The sequence below is a fragment of the Platalea leucorodia genome (genome assembly GCF_965183815.1).
Source record: "Platalea leucorodia genome assembly, chromosome: 8".
Classification (NCBI taxonomy): Eukaryota; Metazoa; Chordata; class Aves; order Pelecaniformes; family Threskiornithidae; genus Platalea; species Platalea leucorodia.
This window is the reverse complement of record NC_138830.1, coordinates 53,796,871-53,819,630: the sequence shown is the minus strand read 5'-3', so window position 1 is coordinate 53,819,630 and position 22,760 is coordinate 53,796,871. Positions and strand designations below refer to the sequence as shown.

Here is a 22,760-nt window from a genome sequence, read left to right as displayed (position 1 = left end):
TTGAGCAAAAGACAAGCAGAAAGTTCCTTCTTGTTTTTAAGTAAACAAACAGGGAAAAAATAAACCCATCTCATGGGTAACACCACGAGCACGTTACAGCACGGCTGCTGCAGCGGCTGCCAGGCGGCAGCGGGATGCTGCGGTGCTGAGCGCCCGGAGCGAGCAGGTCCAGGCATCGCCACCCGTGGGACTCCTTTGGGGTCCCCGTCGGGCAGCACGGCGGGGTCGGCACGTCTGCAGGCACCGACCCGGGGGACCCAGCCCCAGCCCGGGGCCTCCCCCGCGGAGGGGGCACCCGCGACGGCCCAGCACGGAGGCAGGGCAGCACCCATCTCCTGGCTTTGGCATAGCCGAGCAAAGCAGCTATGATTTTTCCAAATCCACTGTCTAATCCTCTCTCCAAAGCTCTTGGGGAAAAAACTCCTTCCATTCTTCTAAACAGTCAATATTTATTTCTTTGAGCAAAACACCAACCACTGCTATTTACTGTTTACAAGAAGGGGGTTTACAAGATATTCAGCCGCTGAGCAGCTTGTTTAAACCCCAGCAGTGCTCAGAAAGCAGAATGACATTTATCAGATGAGTTCAATGGCGCATGAGCAAAGCAGCAAGTATTGGCAGCCGATAGAGCAACTCCGCTGAGCACAGCAAACAAGCCCTCTGGAGTCGGCCCCAAGATATATCTGCCGATTTAATCTCTTGCACCATTTTCCTGAGAATTTTTCGAGAAGTAGCAGGTCCTCATCGCTTGAGGGGTATCTTCAGCACCGTTTCTGGTTTGCGTCTCTTAAACTGAGTCGTAGCTGGGACGTGGGGGAGCCAGTCCTCACCAGTCAGTCCCAGTCCTGCAGCCTGGTACAGCCACGCCACCCCCACTGGCTGCTCTTCCCCACTGGCCACATCTCCCGGCTGTATTTACAAAGAGTTTCTATTTACTTCAGAACAAACTGTGTATGTGAACCGACAACATACGGGCCATCATTTGGACCTGGCACTTCTAAGTGCGATTCGGGGCAGTTTGGGCAGCTCGCTCCCAAAAAAGCTCCGATACTGCCACCGATGCGGGCAATTCAAAGACCACACGGGACTGGGTTGAGAGGAGGCTCTGCACCGCTTTAGTTTAAAATCACTATATCCTCCTTTCTTTTTTTTCCCCCTTGCTCCTCTGATTCCCTCCGGATCAACAAGTTTGCTGTCTGTGCAGCAGCCTTATTTCATCAGCGAAAGATGCTGCTGCAGCCCCTGCTTTCCTCATTTCCCTGAATAACGAGGGCCAGCAGCGGTGAACCATCGTCCCCCCCCAAACCACGCAGCTCCAGAGCCCTGAGTCACGGCCCTCAGAAGGTGCACTTCACTCCCATTACCAGCAAGCTGAATTAACTCATTTTAAATCTCACGTACTGACATACAAATGATTTCCAGATCTCAGAGAAATTCAGTATTTTGTAATCTCCACAAATGCTCCTATGGGAAAATTAATCCCTGTAGGACGGTTTGGGCTGTCTGACTTCTCCATCAGCCCCGCTACTTTACAAAGATTTGATTTTTTTAATTTCTTTTTTAATACACACCGGTGTGGTTTCACTGTACGAGTCACACGTGGTGCACGGTTGTGCTTAGGGATGAGCGCAGCCCGGAACGAGGCTTCTTATGCACCTCATTTTGTCTCGAGTCAGCAGTTTCAGGTCATACATTTGACCAAAGCCAAAACAATCAGAAGTTACTTTTAATCGTTCAGCGTTATTACCGCCTTGATTATAACGTCTCCATTTCACGTGTGGTAAAAGCCACATAAAGCAGGCTGCATATATAAGTATATATTAGGAGAGAAGGCTTTTAATGTAATAGCCAATGAATAGGAAGAAACACAGATTTCACTATGCCCTCCTAATTGAACATGCAGACAGCATGTCTTGATTTTCAACTTCAACTAAATTCCCCTTTATTTCCTATTCAAACAGTAATAACAGCACTGAACACGAGCAGGGGCAGAGCGAAGAACGGGGCGAGAGGCTCAAAGCCGTAGCGCCAACTCCCGTTACTGCCTGGTTTTGGCTCCTGCTCCAGAACAGAGGGAGTCCAAGGGGAAGAACGGGGATGAGGCAAACCTGGTGGCAATAGGAAACGTGCAGAAACTTGGCGGTAATCACGTACGAGAGCGTAACGGAGACCAGCAGCCCGTGAGCTACTCGTGCCGGGCAGCGGGCGGGCAGCGGCACGGCCACGCGGGTCTCGGGGGGAGCCGCGTCCTCGCCTTGGCTCTCTGCTTAGGTGTCCCCTCCTGCCCAGGCTCTGCCTGCCCTGGAGGATGCTGCAGTGGGGTAGAGGCGGCCGAGAAGCCCCTGCTGCGTCCGTCCTGCCCTCCTGCAGGGACGGGATGAGGATGCCCCAGGTCTCTTGACCGTACGGCGCGATGCTGCCTTGGCATTATACGGAGGCTGCTCCAGCGGATGAATTAACAGCGGGGGGGATCCTAGATCACTGGAGCAAAAGCCAGGCATTTATAGATTTACTCCCAAACACAGCTAATATTTGGCATTGTGAACCCAGATTTATTCTCTCTGGCTGCACTCCTGTTTCAGGGCAGCCTGGACTGCGACCCCCCGGGCTCACCTGCGGCTTCTTTTCCTCCTCATAATAATAACATTTCCCCAAATGTTCAATCTGCTGATGATATGCATGAAAAAAGCTCCCCACAAAACCTCCCAACGCCTCTGCTGCTTTGTCCGTGCCCAGGTAAAATGTTAGGTCAGTAAGACAAGGACATAAGCACACGAGCAGCAATTTCAGAAATGAATTGCTGGATTTTAGGGGCACTGCTGACCGCTCTAAGCACAAGTGAAACATGAACTAAAAGCTACAAACCCCCTCACCTTGACATTGCAGCTCACCACATCTCCCGGCTACAGCTGCAGCGAGAGGTGTCAAAACACACTTTTTTAATAATAAGGTAACCGGTACAGATCTGCAGACTGAAACAGTTCAGAAATATTAACCCAACACTCATTTTTGGAGATTTCACCCCAAGGGGAGAAGGTGAATTGCAATCACAAGCGCCGCAGCCATTACGTCTGGTTATTTGCTAATACAAATTCTTTCCAAAATCCTTTGGCTCATTAAAAATAGCCCGGACTAAACCCTGCAGTTGCACGAATCCCCGAACACCTTGGGAACATCCACTGCGTGTCGTACTCTTCATTCCTGCCCCAAACAAGAAGATTTATCGGACATTTAGGAAGATAACCCCCTCGCCGACAGCCCGGGAGCTCCCCAAAGCCCGGGCAGCAGCTTCAGAGCTGCAAGACCACAAAACTCGCGTGCCACCACTGCCCTCTGCCGCAGCGCGTCCCGGTCCCGTCCGCCTCGGCAGCGGCATCGTCTCGGGGGGATGCTGCAGAAAACACGACAGTTTCTTAATTAAAAACCACACGAGCTCCCCCTCGCCCCCAAATACCTTGTGCTTTTGGTAATCTTTCTCCCTCACCCCGTCAAATCATCCCCCCCGCAGACCTGCCTTACGGCGTGAGGTTTTTCTACCAGCCTTTTGGACTCGCACACCCGAAGTTTCTAGTTTTGAAAACTTTAGGTCTTCCTGTGCGGTTTTTTTAAAAACCGTTTCTTGAAACCTGGTTTAAACATCAGTAAACAACCAGCAGATTTATGGTGAATTGGGGGGGTGTCTTGGGTGTCGGTTTCTTTTCTTTTACATAATCGCTCACAGACAAAGCAAATAATCAAAAGGCTACAAAATCCTTCTTTTGCAATAATGGGAGGAGTGTAATACAGAAAATAAAAATTGTGGTTATGTGTTCACATCGGGCTGTTGCCACATACTTTTTACTCTTTTTTTTTCCTTTGAGTAATACACTGCAAAAAACAGATTTTACCAACAAGTGCATTTGTAATATCCTTAGTGAAAAAAATCAAGAAATTAATACCATCTGAACAACTTCCATTTCATACTAAGAGGGGATTTCAACACTTGCTTTTTAAACCGGCAATTACTCATTGCCCTTTCTTTAAAATAATTAATAACACTTGTAACCTGCTCACGTCAAGTCAAACGTAGAACTGAACATGCGGACTCAGGGTGAATTGTGCTGTTGCAGCAGGAGCTCCTCTTACCATCTTTTCCAGTCCGGACAATTTTTGTTACGAGATGTCTGTACAGGTCTTTCACGAACAGGAGAGGGCTAGGTTGTACGCCAGAACTTCAGTTCTGCTATAAATTCATTTTCTATTCTTTTACCCCAGGGGATAACGTGCAGGACATCAGAAAAGCCCCCGGCGCTTCCACAGCTGCAAAGGCACGCAGAACCGTACGTCTCAACACCAAAAACCTCCCGATAGCAAAAAAATATCAAATAGGGTGGACCAAGCCCGTATTAGGTAAAACTAGATTAGGTGATTAAACCGTAATTTAAATACCGTAATATTAATCCATCACATATGCAGCAACTCCAAGCGAACCTCAGCAGAAGCGCAGGCACAGCTAAATAAAATAACACGAAAGTCTCATTACTTGTGCACCAATTCTTGCCTTCTCACCCTACGCTTCGTTTCTTCCTCTCTTCTTCGCTTGCCCCTTTTGAAGCTCTTTCTGCTGTGCTGGGCTCCCTCAGGACTGCTCACCGCAGAGAGGTGCCCGCTCCAGGCTGAACGCCGTCGTTGCTGAAGCTGATGAGTCCCCTACAGCCGGGGAGACTCGTTTCGTTATTCCCGGGAAGACCGGGACCGATACGGCGTTTCCTTGCCAAAAGGTAACAAAATGCAAGACTTCCGAGAGCAAAAAGCTGAACTTCATTTCAACGCATGTTCCCGAGTCCTGGGAAAGCCTTGCAGGGGCTGCTCACAAACAGCAACCATCCCCCAAAATAAAAACTGATTTTATTATACCTGTATGGTTAATACACCTGTATTACAAACCCGCCCGCAACTGGTCAAGGCATCTAAAAATAGGGAAAGCCTTTTGCTAGGAAATCCCTCGCCATTAGAGAGTCCTGTTAGTGCAAGAGCAGACCAACAACACGGGGTCCAGTTTGTTTCTACTAAACATGCCTGACATCCCACCCACAGACCTGAATCCATAATTTTTGAGCAACATGGGTCAAAACTCAAGAGCCGACCATCTCGGCCAGTCAAAACCAAAGTTAATTGCAAGGAACCTGATATCGAGTAATATATTAGTCACTCCTCGCCTGCAATTTTATCCGGAATATTCCGGTAAGCCACGCTATCAGAAGCGTACCTTTTCACAGCCCACTGGAGACACGGGCAAATACTCAACACAGCCTCAAGGAAGGAAACAACAACAAAAAAAAAAGATTTCTGCAGTACAGAAAATTACCTCAACCAGGGTGCAGAAACAGGACGTGAATAATAAGCAGTACAGAACAGTAATGTCAAAATTTGGTTTCTTTTCTATTTGGAACACCCCCACCCCCCCGGATTTCAAATGCAGAGCAGAACCAGTGCCTCACCCGGTCTGGCGCTGGGGTAATTCCCATCACGGGCGGCCCTGCATTGGGAAACCCTGGAAGCAGCCGCCCGTCGGCAGCCCCCTGGCACGTTGCCTCGGTGGCCCCAGCTTTGGGGCACCGTGCCCGGTGAGCAGCCAGGAGCTGAGGTTTTCCCTGCCACTGGCCAAAATCAAAACAAGCTTTGGACAGAAAATTGTTTCAGAGTTGATGGAACATCACCAAAATCAAGAACAGTGTCTCAGTCACAATTTTCAGATCAGAAAATACTAATAAAATTTGCTGATCAGCGAAAAAATGATGATACCTTTAGATGTCCAAAACGACTGACAAAATACCATAAAATTTTCTCAGCATCAGGATTGCGGTAGTGATATAAAATTAACGCTAATAACTCAAGAAAGGAACTGAAGATCATCCATCTGAGATCACTCAGCTTTGAGGAGAGACCAGGAGCACCCCAACCAGCCGCGCCCCAGCCCCGGGGCCGACGCTGCTGCTTCCCGCCGGAGCCCCGGGCAGCACGCTCATTCCTGACCTGCGGCAGCGATTCACAGGCAGGGAAGTCCCACGTTCTCCACCGTCCGACGCGAGGGTAGGAAAGTCGGATCAGCAGGGCTTGCTTCAGCAGGTCTGGCTGCTCGTCCAACGCCCAGGTCTGTCGCAGGAGTTTTGCTTCCGCAAATCCACCGCGACCGCCCTACACAACGGAACTGTGCGAACTGCAGCCGCGATTTAACGTCTCCACCTCTGACTCCCTCCAGAAAGCAGCCGTGAACGACCTTCCCCTCCTCCGTAAAGGTCTGTGACTTGGGCAGAAAAGACAAGAGGGCAGGCGCTGAAACCCAAGGCGTTCACGCGGCCGCTCCCTTCGCTGGAAAACGCTACCGCCGCTTTTCACCGAAGACCTGCGCCCGTCTCCTGGACGGGCCGGCCATTCAAAGCAAAATGAAATCAGCAGTTTAAAGAAATGCTAAAGGAATTTATTGGAACACAGTGCCTGTAAGATTAATGCAGCTACTTTTATTTCCCCAGCTTTGTGGAAAATAACTTCCTTTTCCCCTAAATGTCACCTTAAAAAGTGACCAGTATTTGGTCAGAGAATACGCAGTTTAACCTTTTATCGACAATCCGTGCTAAAATTAGCCCCGTTTCACTGCCAACAATTATAACACTTCTCCAATGATGCAATAAGCACATAACACCACTATCATCAAATCAAGGATTAAATAATATAGATTTTTTTTATCATCCTCAGCAGCAGGGAAGGCAGCAGGAAGCCGATCAAGGAAACATTTTTACCGAAGTTTTCAATGGAAACGCCAGCTGGCTAAGGATTTTAGTCAAAGGCAAACAAAACATCTACCTCAAACCCAGCCGTGCAGGGCGTTCACGGAGGGTGCAGAAGGGATTCGGTTCCCCTTTCTGGCTGACGGGCGTTCAGCCCTGCGACTGCCGCGTCCCGGGCGCGGGCCCTGCGTTAGGCTGGAGCTGTTCTGGGCTGACCCATCTCTCCTTGTCCCTCTCCCCTCAAAGCTCACTTCCATCTCAATGCCGAATGGGAACATTTCTGAAGTTTCAAGAAGTTGTAAAAGAAAAATAAATAAATAAATAAATAAAAAATTCTACATTTCATTTGGGGAATGCGACCTACACCTTGTAAAAGTGCTACGCAGCAATTTTTCGAGTTTCCAAGGGTAGAATTGACACTTGAGGAAAAACAAAACCCACACACACACCTTAAACCAACTTTGTGACTTTTATTGATGGGCGACAACTTTATACTTCTAGATATCACTAAACTGTGTACAATTAGGAACTCAACATTATAGGAGAGCAGACAGCAAAATTAAACAAAGCAGACTTAAAGAAATATCAATCTTAATTATTTTGCCCATTTTTTAAATTTCATGTACACAGAAGCATAAATGCAGTTTGAAATTTCTTAATAGCAATAAAGTTACAATCACCCATCTATATAGACTAACATCTTAACTCCAAATATTTGATCTGCAATGTGTACTTAAGCAGTTTCTCATCGCACAATTATTAAAATGTATCCTCCTATTAGGAACCAGCAACTCTGCGTTTTGTACGTTTGTACATTTTTTGAAGCACATAGGACCATTTCCATCTGATACACATTGGCTCATATTTTACCACTTATCAAAAACTATTGGGGAAGCAGAGAGCGCTTTTTATTTTTTTTATTATTTTTTTTTTATTTTTTTACTTAAGTAAAGATAAAACATTTTCACAGAAATCTACAAGTTCTGTTGCTGGTGCAGGGCTTTCTTCTACTACGCAATTAGAAAGTGGGAATCAAATGCAAATCCCCTTTTATTATCTTAGGATTCAGCATTAACTCAGACTAATTTTTTTTTTTTTATTATTTTTGTGATTCGTGAGACTGAGTCTTTCAACCAAGTGACTTCATTCTGCAAAGTCAAAAGCCAACACAAACTATGTTGTGCACAAACCCAAGGTAGTTTCCTTTATCACTCTATCCCATAGTTGCAAGGGAATAAAAAGAAAAAAAAAAGAAAAAAGAAAGAAAAAAAGATTCACTCAAAAGAGCATTTACAGGAGAAAAAAAAGTTAGTGATAGTTGGCGTTCTACAAAGCAGGTATCTTGCACACACAGCGTAAAAGGGGAAAGTTTCACAGCAGGTCAACTCGGCGGTAGTACAGGAGGTAGGCTGTGCGTTCTGCAGACGGCTTCACCACCTGGTACTGGTTGATCACTTTGACTGCCTGGTCATCGATGCGTAACCAGCCATTTAGACCAATTTGGAAGACGTCCGTAGTGTAATGGCCACCAGTTGCGCTGTTTCCATGATGATAGACAACTGCAAAGAGAAATTCATGATGCACATATGCGCTATACATAGATAAATAGCCGCTGAAAAAGTAAATCAAGAAAAAAAAGGTCACGTATTGCTTTCGTCATAGCATACTCATGGTTTTGCAGATGGTACGACCTGGCTTAAGCAAGAATCTTTTACATTCGATGCTATGGAATATCAGTAATGTTTCTCCAGCATACCAAATGTCATGATTCTAAAAGGAGGTTTAAGTAAATTAAGAATCCAAAAGCATCAAATAGCTTTTTATAACTTCCTAGAGGATCTTCTGGGAAGGATTTGCCTCACAAAGGCCATCTGCAACAGTGCAGCACACGCTTCGGGGCTGCCAACAGGTACTGCCGCGCTCAGCGAGATGCTCTAAGCTACACATTCGCTGTGTCTGCTGATGACAACGGTATCTTATTGAAACTACTGGGGGGGGGGGGGGGGGGGAATCAAGTAAAACTATGTAGTAGTCTTAAAAAAAAAATCAAGCAAGACTTTTCAAACAATGTTGATTACAAATGTAAGCCAGTTATTCCCCATCTGACGATTTTTTTCATTTTGTCTTAAGTACGATTTTATTCTGAAAACAGGTTCTTTGAAGCACCAATCTACAAGTTCCGCATTTATTAGTTCTCGGTAACCTCCTTAACAAAACTGTGAACTGAACACCTTTAATGAACTGCCAATACTGCTCCTTCCAAGCGAGACGCAAAGCGGCTCCCTTCCGCAGTCACCTCTGTTGTCAGAAGTGCTCTGCAGAGAAGACGTCTCGGCTCTCCTTGCAGAAACCAAACGCAGAGCTTAATGCTGAGCTCCCGGCGCTAGGTGTGGCAGCTGCCTCCGAACGGAAGGCATCTTTTATGTTGGTAATTCTAAGTATGCATATAAGAAATTGCATTTAACTCCTCCTAGGAACATGTGGGCCCTAACCATATATTTAGCAAGAACAAGTAAAAAGCTGAAAGAATTGACATAACTGATACAAGAGAATAAGTATATAATTATGAAATTGTTTACACTCTTTCAGACTAGAGTCACACTTCAAGCTTACTCAGATTTCTTCATACTTCTATGAAAATAAACATTTTAGAATGACTTAAGCAAAGCAAAAAGGCAAAATATACTACATCTATATATTCTGGTGAATTTAGGAAATAACTTTTTTACAGTAGCTTAAACTTGAATTATTGATGTTCTAAAATATACTGTTAGATAATTAGGCATATGCTGGATGATATCTGAAACTTCATTCTTCAAAAGCTTATTTTAGTAATTTAAAATTCATCTAACAAGCTCGGTTTCTGTGGATGAGAAGTCCTAGACTGACACAAGACTGAAGTATTGTAGTTTTCCATAGAAGGAGTAAGCAAAATATTTCAGCAGTAACACATTTTCTTCAAGCCACCTTAAATACGCTGTCTAAACTTGTCCCATGAAAACCACTATCAATAGAAAAAAAAAAAAAAAATTTACACTGCCAGAAGCAGTCCTGAATTTCCACAAGAGACAGGTATGTTATTTCTTTCCGTAACCTCAGCGGTCACAAAACTGGATCCAAACCACCAAGTCACATAAGGCCACCAGTACTGGCCCAGATTTGGTGACGTGGAAGTTAAGACCTCCGGTTCTCCAGTTTATTATGTTCTCCTGATGCCAACACAAATAAGCAGGTGCAAATCGTAAACTGTGTGGGAGTGTTAAACTTCAGGAAATTCATTACTGCCCAGAGACTGTTTTGTTCAATATTAAAATGCTGCTTCCGAATTCTTACATGAGCGTCCAATCTTAACTACCAATTTAGATATTTCATATACATCGCAGACACTCTTAAAAACATCGTTTCCTCACACAAAAATCATCATCTCCTCCAAGTTAAACTTTTCCACCTACAATATGCTATTCATACCCTGCCAGCAATACTCATCCTGAGGGTTCAGAGAGATGCAAAGCCACCATTCAAACAGTCATTTCTAAAGACATTTGAAACATTATTCTGAGAATATATGGTGTATTTTAGGCCCAATTATATTACAGCTGTATTTCAAGGTGGATCTGTTACAGAATTCTGGTTTTGCACAAAGCTGGATCAGTGAGATATATAAATCCAGATATAACAATCCATGTGTATATGCATATATGCAAAAAAACCCCACTAAATACAAGAATTGGACACCCACACGCTACTTCAGTGTAACTTAAAAGAAAATATTTTATATAATCCAGGAAACTGCAGTGTTTCTAGAATTCTATATGCAGAATTTGTATTTGCAATACAGGGACTAGAGGCATATAGATAAAATACCTGCAAAGAGCCGGTAGGTTCTTTGGCCTTTAAAAATTTTACTTTTCACACCAGGAGATAGTAGCTCTGGAGGAGGAAAAAAGTCACAAAGGCAATAGTTAGCAAGGTTAGAAATTCAAATTTTAAAGGGATCAATTAACCAACACTAGCATACCAATTAACCAACACTAGCATAAAGGAGAAAAAGTATAATTAAAATGTCTTCTGAAGCCTTTACAGAATGGTCATGGCTGTGACACCTGGTAATCAAGGGAATGAATTTTGAGGTTTGCTGAACACTAACATTTATGGAAGGTTTAAAAATACCACAAAAGACACTGAAAAATCCGGGGGGGGGGGGGGGGGGGGGGGGGGGCAAAAAAATCAGACTATTCATTTTTTTCCTTTCATTCCTGCTGTCAGACAATGACAAAAATCATTTTCAGATGCCAAGTCATACTACAACCATTTTTGTCAGTCAAGGCAAACTGAACTAGTTCTACAAATATCCATTCTTTAGAGAATGTTTTAAAATAAAATATTACGTAAAACAAAAGGGTACTGTCTGACAAGTACGTATCTCACTTGAGGTATAAATAATCATTAATTTCGTTTGTTTGTTTTTCCCTATTTGAACTACTGACTGGTTAACAGCCAATTTGTCCGATCACAACAAAATGCATTTAATTTGGCAAGCTTCAGATGCTGGATTATGTGGAAGCTCTCACACTTTGTAAAATCAGTATCTCAGGATATTTGTTAAAAAAAGAACTTTGTTGCTTAACCTCTGAACTATGGCTTAGCTGTCTGCCTCCAGGCTGCATTTTCTATAAAATGTTCAGCCACTGTTTATTAGAATAATTTGCCGCTTCTGTGAATGAAATCTGAGATAAAAATATCTACTATTACTTGGCAACAGCCATGTGGAGGGACATACCCCTCATTCAACAGGATCACTTCCAATATTTGTCCTCAGCAGTCTATAACCTTACTCCTTAAATCTGCAGGATGCTCTTATTTGGCCAACCCAATATCTAGGATGTGGCAAAGGTCGTTAAGATGTTTCGCCATAATGTTCTTTGCAAAATGGATGCCCAAACTCACATACAGGCAGTGCCAGGTTCGGCAAGACTGCACCCAGAAACCCAAATATATTTTTTTTTATGAAGGAAAGAAGAAAGAAAAAAAAAAAAAAAAAAAGAAAAAAAAAAGGCAGCATACAAGATATTCATCCAAATTACTAAGTTTCCAGCCAACAATGGAGAAGAAATCTTGTGCACAAAGCTGGGAGGAAAGAAGAAAACAAACACAGATAACCTGAGGAAACACATTATCTCTTCCCTAAAGGGGGGGAAATTCTGTTAAAAAAAAAATCTTTACCTTTACTAATTTCCAGATCAACAGGATACTCAATATTCTTGATAAGCTTCTGGCATCCACCAGTCTTCTCATATACAAACCGCTTGAGGTGTAAAACAAGAACAGGGGGGAGTTCTTCTAGTGTCACTCTTCGACTGATCTCCACCTAACACATACATGGAACAAAGATGAAGAAAACCTGTGATTTTTTGTTAACTGCTCAAAATCACTCCTTTAAAAGAGGAATAAGTAGTTAATTTTAAATACACTAGCAGAAAAAACACAGATTTTTTTAAATTAATATTAATTTACGATAAACACTGCAGTTTATGCCTTAAAGCACATTGGATCTTCAACCAAAGTGCTGTCTTAAAGGAGAAGCCCAATACCTTTTAGTAGAATGTCACCTGTTAGAATGAGCACAAATAGTTAGGTACTGCAGTACTAAAAGCACCTGGCTGGAGATCCCCCAGGAGAAACTCCTCATGGAAGTTTAGCAATTAATAATTCTTATTATATGCTAATCAAAGGTCAATAACTTGTAACACATGCTGCTGAATTCAGAGAACTCTGAACTGTAGACAACAACAGCACCACACCTCAGTACCTGAGGCAAAAGTTTTCATTTCTAAAAGCTGACACCTTTTTACAAAAAGCTGAATAGAAGGAAAAATAAGAACTGATCCAAATCACTTCTTCATTTTCAACAGGGAAATTAACTATAATCAAAAAAGAATCTCTAGAAAACAAAGGCAAACTACTAAAATGAAAGATTTTTGTGTAAACACCTAAATCTACATTTATCTTGAGAAATTTCACTGAATGCTCCAGAAATACTGATTGAAATGCAAAAGCAGTATTGCAACTACTTTGCTAAAAAGTTTGAGCGCTGTGTCACTTCAAAGAATGTCCTGAGTATACCCTGCGATTCCCCACTGAAATACTAGTTTCTACAACAGACTTCTCCAGTTTTACCTGGTACTATCTTTATTCCCCCCTTCTCACCAGAAGAATCCTAAAACACTGTTGAAAAGCACCTCCTCACAATGGTATCATTAAAGACCTGTTCACAGGGGGATAACAACGATTAATATATTAAGAGATCCGTACTGCAACAGTTCAAAAATTATTTTGCATTAATCAGAATACATTTATCATTCAAGAAGTTCCTTTGAAAACAAAGTGAGCTGTTATGTAGGCTATCTAAAAATTATTTAGCCATGATCAGCTATTACAGAACAGATCAGTCATTGAAGACTTCTCTTTTTAAAAAGAGAAAGCATGCTGGGTTCTTGAAAAAGGTTCTGAAGAAAATTCAGAGAGAAAAATATGAGTCATAACCTGTTTGCTACTAAATCTTTATTTTTCAATAGTTATAAACAAATAATCCACAAAGTTACTGTCTGAAAACCTGAAGCTGGACTCAGAATTGCAGAACAAAAATGTTTTGCCTTCCTAAAAATTATGACATAAAACCCAGATCTCCAAATAACTGCTCTAGGTTTCTCTGAATGTTTTTGATTGAGAAAAATCTCTTTATCGTAAATCATCAGCATATTATTTTTCAATGCAGGGCCCAATTCTGCTAGAACCTACTAAGAGCAGAATAGAAACTCATGGGGAAAAACTATTACCTTTTTCCAAGCTTGAAAAGTAAAACCTCTTATGATGCTGAAGCAAGCACATTCTGTAGGGTACTTGATTTCCTCATAGATCTGAGCTGATCCAATTTACAAGAAGTAATTCTACATTTGAAACAGAAATAGTCTCTACAAGCTGTAAAATTTCACCTGCATCTTAAGGGTTCAAAATATGCCCTTCTGCATCCAAAACCCATCAAAGCCCTGGCAACAGCAGCAGCTTCACTGAGAACTGACAGGGGTTTTTTGTGGGTTTGTTTGTTTGTTTGTTTTTAAACCAGCAAGCCAAACAGGACCCTGTTCTTCTCCATCCAAGAAGTGCCTGCTGGTGCCCATCTCCTCAATTTCCAGGAAATAACATGCAGAATAAGAAGTTAGAAGGCAAAGGCTGAAGGTGAAGGTGACAAGAAGTTCACACAATTCTCTGATGAACTCATGAGAACGTGCATCTTCCACGCACCTTAGCATGGAACGGCTTCTGCTTTTAGGGAGCAAATCCGGAGAGGCTTTATATAAAGAAAAAACATACACTTGATTCACCTGGTTATTCCTATCTCAAGATTTTCCTGTACTGAGTCTTCTAAATCTCAAATCTGAAGTCTTTGAATTCAGAGTTTCATGCAAAAAGAACGTAACAGCTCCCAGCCCGGGAACAGACGCTGCTGAAGAACGTCACTGCAGTGGTTTAAGCAGTTGCCATTCCCCATCCTCAGTAACCGAGCTGGCGTACGGGAACAGATGCCTGCACCTCAGCTGTGCAGCTCTGGATTAGCTTCAACCACAGATCAAAGCAGTTTTGTGTTACGGTGCCGGACCGAAGAGCAGCAGCTGAGAAACAGGCACATGTTCTGCTGTCCTGACTGTGGGAAGGGGCCCCGATTCCTGGCAGTGACACTACCAGCTAAAAGTGCCACAAATGTTTAATTAGTCAGCATGAGTTAGAGTCCCGAGAAAATACTTGTAAGATCCTCAAGGAGTAGTTTGAGGACTCCAGGAGATGTGAAGACTCCTAAGGAGCATGTGGAAAGTAACCTAGAAAAGTAAATGAGGTAAGGCTAGATTGTTACTCAAGAATCTTCACTTTTGTTAGAAAACATGAGGTCTGAAATAGGAATAAGAGACTGAAAAGAAAATCACTTCAGCGAGGATAAAAATTAAGCCCATTAAAAAAAAACATATTAACTGTTGAAATATTCAAGATTTAATAAACTGATCTGCAAGACCAGAAGGAACCAAAACTTTCTTCAAATGCTCGTGAGCAAGTGAAATTGAGTCAGAACCAGCAAGAGAATGCCACTCCATTTTAAACACCTATTTTCATTCAAAACGCATAGTTAGTTTAAACACGGCATGAAAATCTGACTGATTTCCTGTTTATATTAATACATAAAATTCAAAATCAGCTCAAAGTGATTAAAAAACAAACTTTAAGAGAAATCATTCACATATATTTGGAAGATTATTCTTTTCATATCTATTGTTTATGCCCACAATTTGTAAAGAATACAACCCAGACTAAAACAATCAGAAGACAGTAATAATTTTTAATAATAGCATAATACGATTTTTAGCTTTATCAGTAGTCCTGAGTTCCCCTTCTGTAAAATGGAGATGAAATACTTCTTCGCAATACATTCTGAAAATTATTATCGGCAAAGTCCTATGCTTGTTCTATAGTCAATGTGTTCAGTGTTTTCACTACAATTTTAAGACACGAACAGCTCTTTCAACTTGAATTTCTTTTGAAAAAAAATCTAAAAGACATGGGGAATGCTTGTATTTCCATTCAGACTCTAAAATATAAACCAGACCAAACCTCCAGCACCTAATTTGAACACCCATTTCTTCCAAACCCCATAATTGAACACTGGGCTGTCAGTAAAGAAGTTAAAACCATCTGCAGTAAAAACCAAAAAATGAATGACTAGCAAAACAAAATCTATGTGGTAAATCATGATGAGCTTGCATTGCAAATGTTTCTTTCACATGGAAGACAACTGGAGAAGTAAATGTTCTCTAACACTCCTACTGAGTATAAATGGCAGACAAATTTCAGCTATCCATCTTTAGCTTTTCAAAGAAAATGGTCCATCCTTTCTTTATCTAACCATATTCTCACTGGGAGCATTTAGAAAACTTACGGATACAGAAATAAAAGTCAGAGAGAACATTTACAACTCAAGAGCCTCTTTCCATCCTGGCCTACTGAAAGAAGTTACGAACAGTGTACGCAAAATTTCCATCTGAGCAATCCATGCGCACCAGAGATGATGTTCTTTACTAATGCAGGCCATAGGAAGCACGGCAATACCTTCGTGGGGAAAAAGTTTAATTTATTACCCTATATCATAGAATCATAGAATCGTTAAGGTTGGAAAAGACCCTTAAAATCATCGAGTCCAACCGTTAACCCAGCACTGCCAAGTCCACCACTAAACCATGTCCTCAAGCACCACATCTACCCATCTTTTAAATCCCTCCAGGGATGGGGACTCAGCCCCTGCCCTGGGCAGCCTGGGCCAGGGCCTGACAGCCCTTTCGGGGAAGAAGTTTTTTCTAATATCCAACCTAAAATTCACAAGTTCTCAAACTGTAATGCCAAGAGTATGCTTTTCTTCCTACAAAGTACTTTTCTATTACAATTATTACTGTTATGTATACTATTATTTGAAAAATAAGATTAAAAAATTTGCAGAGCTGCATGAGAATACAGAATAAAACGTCCTGGTACTTAAAGTGACAGACAACCACAGGGCTTGGAGATCTCAGAAGGTCCTCCACCCTGAATCAGTTATAACAATTTGTGTAAATCCTCACTCGTGTTTCTCCAACCTTCTCTTAAAGCAGCGAGGAAAACTCTACAAGCACCACAGGTAGCACCTAGTCTAGGTCCCATTCCTATTTACTGTTTGAGTATTGCTGAGAAAAATCAGTCTTTTCCTTTTCAGAGCAGCCTTTGACATATTTTTACATCAGGTTCCATCTCTCTACTTCCATGGTTTTTTCTTCTTGATGCCGAACAGCTCCTCCCCCTTATTCCTTCCTTTTACATCACAACTTTTATGCTGCCATTCATTTTGATTGCTCTTTTCTAGATATGCTCCAACTCTGAAGGACATTTTTCTTGAACCGATGACCTAAAACTGAATATAGTATTACTGACAAGTTGGGTTTTTTCAGGGCTATGTGCAGCAAACCAGTCAACGAATGGAGGTGTTACTGGCTACTGAAAGATTTCAGATTATTAATCCAGAGAGAAAGGTAGTGATCGTCTGATGTTTTAGTAAGGTTCTAGATGGGCTTCTACCAGGCCTACCACCAATGAATCTTCTCATTTTTAATTTGTAAGTTAAATGTGTAAATCAAAACCCATCGAGGATAACCACACAGACAACCACGCAAGTGTTCTGCTACAAGAGTTTTCTTCTTAAAGCTAGAGCGTGCTTTCAAACGATACGCTGAAGAGCTGCTCCTTTACTAAGAACATCTGGCAATCCCCAGGAACCAGTACGTTAAGATCAGCTACAAGCTATTTTACTCATAATAGTAGGTATTATTACCGCAGTTCACCCTGTTAATTTAATATACACTCCAGTAAAATCTCCAACCAATTACTACACCAACTCAGAAAACATACCTATTTACAGGCATGGTTTTGTTTAAGAGTTAGTTCTCTTCCTTTCAGTGTATGTGTTCAAGTGGAATACGTTTTACTGCTGCAGGACACTTTGAAAAGGTTAGTACCTCTTTTGTTAACATAAGTCATACCGTTCAAGTAACTATTTGTAAAGCAAGAGCTGTATAAAAACCCTTTTAAAAAGTTTAATATTTGACTGTAAAAAGGGGTCAACAGAACACACCTCTTGCTTGGTTTTTGTGGTATAACCCTGGACAGACTCTCTTGCCACCAAACTTTCCAACGCATCCTGAACTGTGCGTATCTTGTCTGACTGGATATCCAGTTGCAGGGTGAAGAAAGGTTGCAGTGTAGCAGACTCCTTAGAACTCTGCTGGTAAACAACAGACCTATGGAAACAAAAAAGTTAAAATGTAATAAAGCAGAGTAATTTTCAACAATATAGAACCTTCAAGCAAGAACGGACTGAAGTCTACTGTAGTAACTCGCTTTACGGTTAATCCAAAACAAAACACAAATACAAAGGTTAAGCCTAAATTTCAACAACCTGAATCCATTTTACTGCAATTTAAATGATTTTCACATCCACTCAGAGCATACTGAATGGGATGATATTAATTTTTTTATTTATGCAAGGATTAAAACAGTTACTGGATAAGCATCAAAAGTTTAGAGAAAAACACTGAAATTTTTTATAATGTATTTAAAAAGATTTACCTCTGGACTCTTTTCACATTACAGTTTTGAAATTATGTTTTCCAACAAATCTTCCTAAGTGCGAAATACTAGTGCTTATCTAACTGTATGTTTTATTGTAAAAATTACAACTGACTCCAGATTCTCCAATAAAAATACACAGATTTTTAGTCACTTCACTAAGACCAATTTCACAGTGATTTTAAATTGTTTGCTTAAATCTTGCCATGGGAAATATAAACTATGCTCCATCGAGGACTGGTATTTCCTTTTCCTCCCGTCATTTTCTGTGTCCAGACTTTGTCCATGTACTCCTTTGTACATAAATTGGAGTCTTTTGGAAAACTGGCAGGAGTAACAACCTAGGGCATGAGAACGTTTCCTGTTCTTTGGGTTTTTATTTTCGTTTGCAGTGTATTCAGTTGCAGCCTTTAAGTAGCCTGGCTTGGTGATCATTGTTTTGTGCAATGAGACAGCGTGCTCTTCAGCCACAACATCGCTGCGCTAAGTGGACTCTTCCTGATTTTCATTTTCCTTAAACTTCGCTGAAAACTTAAAACCATCAAACATGGCTCAAGAATTTATTTTTTTTTTAAATTTTGAAAGCAGTACTTAAGAAGCCCCAGCTGCTACAAAAATGCGGTTTTATACAGCCAAAGAAATCATTCATTTATTATATTGTTACGCTTGTTACAGCGCCTTACAAAGCCTGAAAGTAGTAAGATAATTAACATAGCTCTAATCCATGTAGCCATGCTGAAATTCCTCCAAGTCATGTACGAAATGTTAACATACAAGTTTAATGCCTGTACTGCAAACTCCTATCAAAAGAGCCCCTTTGACTCAGGCAAAGCCCTGAAGCACCAACAGAAAGCCAATGCATCTTTATATTGGCAAATATATATCCTTCAGAGGAAAGAGAGCATATGAAAAACAGTAGCATCTTTTATTTCAGTTTCACACTTCCTCCTTGGCTATATTTAAGGACAAAAACCTTCAACACATGGCAAGCGCAGTGTTTCAACAAACAAACCCTTCACTGTGTAAGTCTTGCTGCTTTTGGATGCACTTCCCAAACCCTTTTTAAGCTAGTCATTATTTAGTGCAATAACCAACAGAAAAATGCTAACAACTCCAACTGTTTTCAAGTCCATGTATTAAAGATTTAATTAATAATACGGATAATATTCTGAAAAGATAACGTTAAGGATTTTTTTTTTTTTTTTAATTAGAAAATAAATTGTAACATTTCTTCAAAACGATAGGCAGAAATTGATTTGATAGCAAAACCTTTGCTGGACTATGATTTTCTGTAATATCATCACTTATTAGAATAATTATAAATTTCAGTTGGTCAAGGGAAAATGCATCATTTTCAATGAATAATTACTCTCGGGTACTGTAAGAACTCTACAGTAAGAATTTTTCAGGAAAACAGGCACTGCATTGCTACCCCACTTAAACTACAACAATGTAACTGATGTATTTTCTTTTAAAATAACAGTGCATTTGAAGGGAAAAGTTGGTACTACCTACGGAAATATTTAGCAGACTTCTAACTGGCTTGTGAGCTAGCTTGCATAACAATTGTTTGAAATTCACACAAGCTGAAAGTCAAAAGGGATTCCTGCACATCAACAAACCAGGTCCTGATAGAACTGGCTATCTTTGTACTTGCACATTTAAGTCTCACATGGCTTAAGGAAGACTTTTTTGTTTCGGTTTTAAAAAAGTAATTATGCCTAAAGAGGCATTTAATGGACAATTAAAGCCTCAAGAGGACAGCCTAAAGTTTCCCAAAGCAAAAGATGCCAATTCAAACCACGTTTTCCTAGCTGCTTTTTCCATTTCATTTTTCCCATTTCTGATGCTTTCATTTAGCGGAATTCTACTGGCAATTCTGTATTCAATCCTTCCTACCTCCACCCTCAGCCTCAGAGGATGAAACTTTCCAACATCACAACATGGGATGCTGTTTCCGCAGTAAATTGTGTGACCTGCTTTGGAAGCTAAATAAAGTGAATGTCGTGACAGCAGACAACAGACGTCGTGTTGGACCCTGTGGTTCTGTTGCTCAGTGAAAGTTTTTGCGTTTCTTCAGTATTACCTTTGCTTTATGTCATTTTCTGTGGATTTCTACAGAAGACAGCATTCTCTGGGTATTCTTAACTTAAAACCTAATGGAATTATGTAGCAATCTAAACAATTCTGACCATGATAAATATACTGAGGGTATTAACAATACCTTGGGTATGCGAGCATACCATCAAAGCGGAATTTCATCAATACATACAAACATCTGTCTGCCAATTTCCATGGAAAATATCACTTTATTTGCCAGCTGTCTGACTCAAATCCCAGAAGAATAATTTCAGTGCATTTCACAAGCAGAAGGCACTAGCCCACGTTATTCACACCTCTAGACTGAATACCTGGCAACACAGGGAGTCAAACACTAGCAATTAAGTGTCTGTCTCCAATTTAAAAATAATTCTTCAAGTCTAGCATTTTTGTTTTGGAATATGTTTTTAGCAAGTGTTTACCTTGCTTTCATTTTAAATTATACATTTCTCCAAACAAGTCATGAGGCTTCCTTCCAAAAAATATTCTTTCAGTATCTACTTTCTGCCTTCATCTGGTATCAGACCTGAATATAAGTAATGTCCCACATTCTTTTCATTCCTGTAACATCTTGTAGTAATTTACATTTTTCCAAACTTCTTTCGCCTTTAACATTTTATTTATTAACTATTCCACGTAACTTTCCTGCCTCTGGGAAGCATAAGTGTCTAAACAACTAAAAGACAACTAAACAACTAAAACAACTATGTTATTTCATTCTTCGTTTACTGACCAGATTTAACTCTTAGCAAATCTCACTATCCCTTAGTATCCTTATATACAACATGAGGCAAGACTCCTCAGAGTTCACAAAAATTAGGTAGCACTAAAGTTCTTCGGAATTCTTAGACATTAATATAAATATACAAAGCATACATATTTCAAAACTCCTCTATTTGCAATTCAGGGCTTTTGTTGTCTAAACAGTCTGTTCTTTTAAGACACTTAAGATTCAGACTCTACAATAAGTCATAGAATCATTTGATCATTGATCAATCTTTTGATCATTCTGGTCCATCTTCTGAACCCTCTCTTGCATAACAAATGCTTCAGAGTAGAATGTTCACCTCTCCTAGCCTGAACAAACTGTGTAATAGTCTCTTCCATCCAACTATCCAATAATGGTGAAAAATACAAAAAGCAAAGCAGAGGAAAAACTTATTAGCAGAGGAAAAACTTATTTGTAAAGGCAAAGCAGCCTACGGTCTCAATAACTTTTATGGAAAAGTACTATACCTTATATGACCGCCAAAAATATCAGTAATGGGAGTCTGAACAAAGTCAGCCTGGCGAGTGACCGATGATTTGTTGCGAGGTCCCACTTGCTCCCATTCATCCTCACTGCCTTCCCCTTGTTCATCTTGCTCCTCTTCTTCATGAACAGTCTGAGCCTCAGGGCCATTGGACACCGAGAGTTCTTAAAGTGAAGAAGGAAAAAAAGCGTGTTGATTTTTTTTACATATAAAACATGTATACAGATAAAGAATTTGAAAGGAAAAAAAACACAACACACATAATTTTCAGAGGATAAAAATGTTTTCATCGATCATAGATTCGAGAACATTAATGAGAACAAGTGTATTCCAGGCCCACTCACAGCTGGACACAGCCATGTATTAACAGAACGCAGCTCACTGATGACTGTATGTAAACAGATGTAGTTTTCTAGCAAAGTTTGATATATTTTTAGTAGTAAATTTATGGTGTAGAAAATTAGAAAGTCAAGTGTTATTCTAGAAACATAATTATGCCATTATTAAATGCAACTCCTTTTCTGCACAGGTATTTTACAGGGAACCCAAGGCTTAGCAAATATTTTCTTTCCAAGTGCCAAAGTCAGGAGGCTATAAACTGCACACAGCCAAAGAACAAAATACGGAATGATCATTTTATATCATAAATTTACCTGACTAAAGAGAAATTCGATAACTAGTAATCTTAATTCTGTACTTGGCTAAGACTAACAGTGTTTTGTTTCGTTTTTCATAGAGGACTCAAACATAAAGCCAGTGTAAAATAAAATGGCATTTTAGTCTGCATACATATTCTAATACTTCTTCCAAAGAAAATTTTTCTCCAACTTTGTCAATAAGAATTTTAAAATAATTTAATACGTTCTGGTTTAACATTAGATATTATATCTAATGTTAAATTATATCTAATCTAATTAGCCATTAGTCTCTAAGTTTCCACTTCAAAAAAAGATCTTAATCAACAGTGGTTTAAAGATCAGTGAAATACACACGGATATATCTTTGAACTACCATGGAGAGAGCCAGAACCCCAGTAAACAACTGGCATTGCAGGTATTATGAATGGCAGACAAACACACCTACACTTAAGACTAGTCAACTTGAGTTGGCCTCAAATAATGCTCAGTTAATCTCAGTAAAAACTTGTAATACAGAAGTTTGTTGTTTAGAAGAATTGGGTACACGACATTATTATTGTCATTCAGAATATTTATAGAACGATAATGCTTTTCCAAATACCCAGTAATGCTTCAGATCATTTGTAAATTGGACAGAATGGAATAATTTTATCCTTTGGGCAGATTTTAACAACAGATTATTTGTTAATGTCTTTTGAGACCCCTAAAACGTGGCATTCTACCCCTATCTCAACATCTACTCCAAACATTTCTCTTTATTACAGAATCACCACAAAAAAGGAGAATATTTGAAAGAAATTAAGTTT

The 22,760-nt window shown here is 40.4% G+C and overlaps 1 protein-coding gene across 7 annotated transcripts in view; it reads right to left on the bottom strand.

Annotated features, from left to right (window-relative positions):
- Positions 1-6,959: 6,959 nt before the first annotated feature.
- Positions 6,960-22,760, bottom strand: part of USP10 (ubiquitin specific peptidase 10) — a 58,038-nt gene continuing 42,237 nt past the window's right edge. For 3 of the 7 annotated variants that reach the window (XM_082320295.1, XM_082320300.1, XM_082320298.1), the window contains 5 exons: positions 21,300-21,480; positions 17,470-17,635; positions 11,991-12,135; positions 10,632-10,697; positions 7,236-8,326 (listed from right to left, as the gene is read on the bottom strand). In XM_082320295.1, coding sequence (XP_082176421.1) covers positions 8,139-8,326; positions 10,632-10,697; positions 11,991-12,135; positions 17,470-17,635; positions 21,300-21,480 — 746 coding nt within the window. In that variant the 3' untranslated portion in view covers positions 7,236-8,138. Of the gene's footprint in view, positions 7,048-7,235; positions 8,327-10,631; positions 10,698-11,833; positions 11,895-11,990; positions 12,136-14,149; positions 14,642-17,469; positions 17,636-21,299; positions 21,481-22,760 lie in introns of those variants that run through there. The other 4 variants (XM_082320296.1, XM_082320297.1, XM_082320299.1 and 1 more) reach the window with 4 other exon arrangements.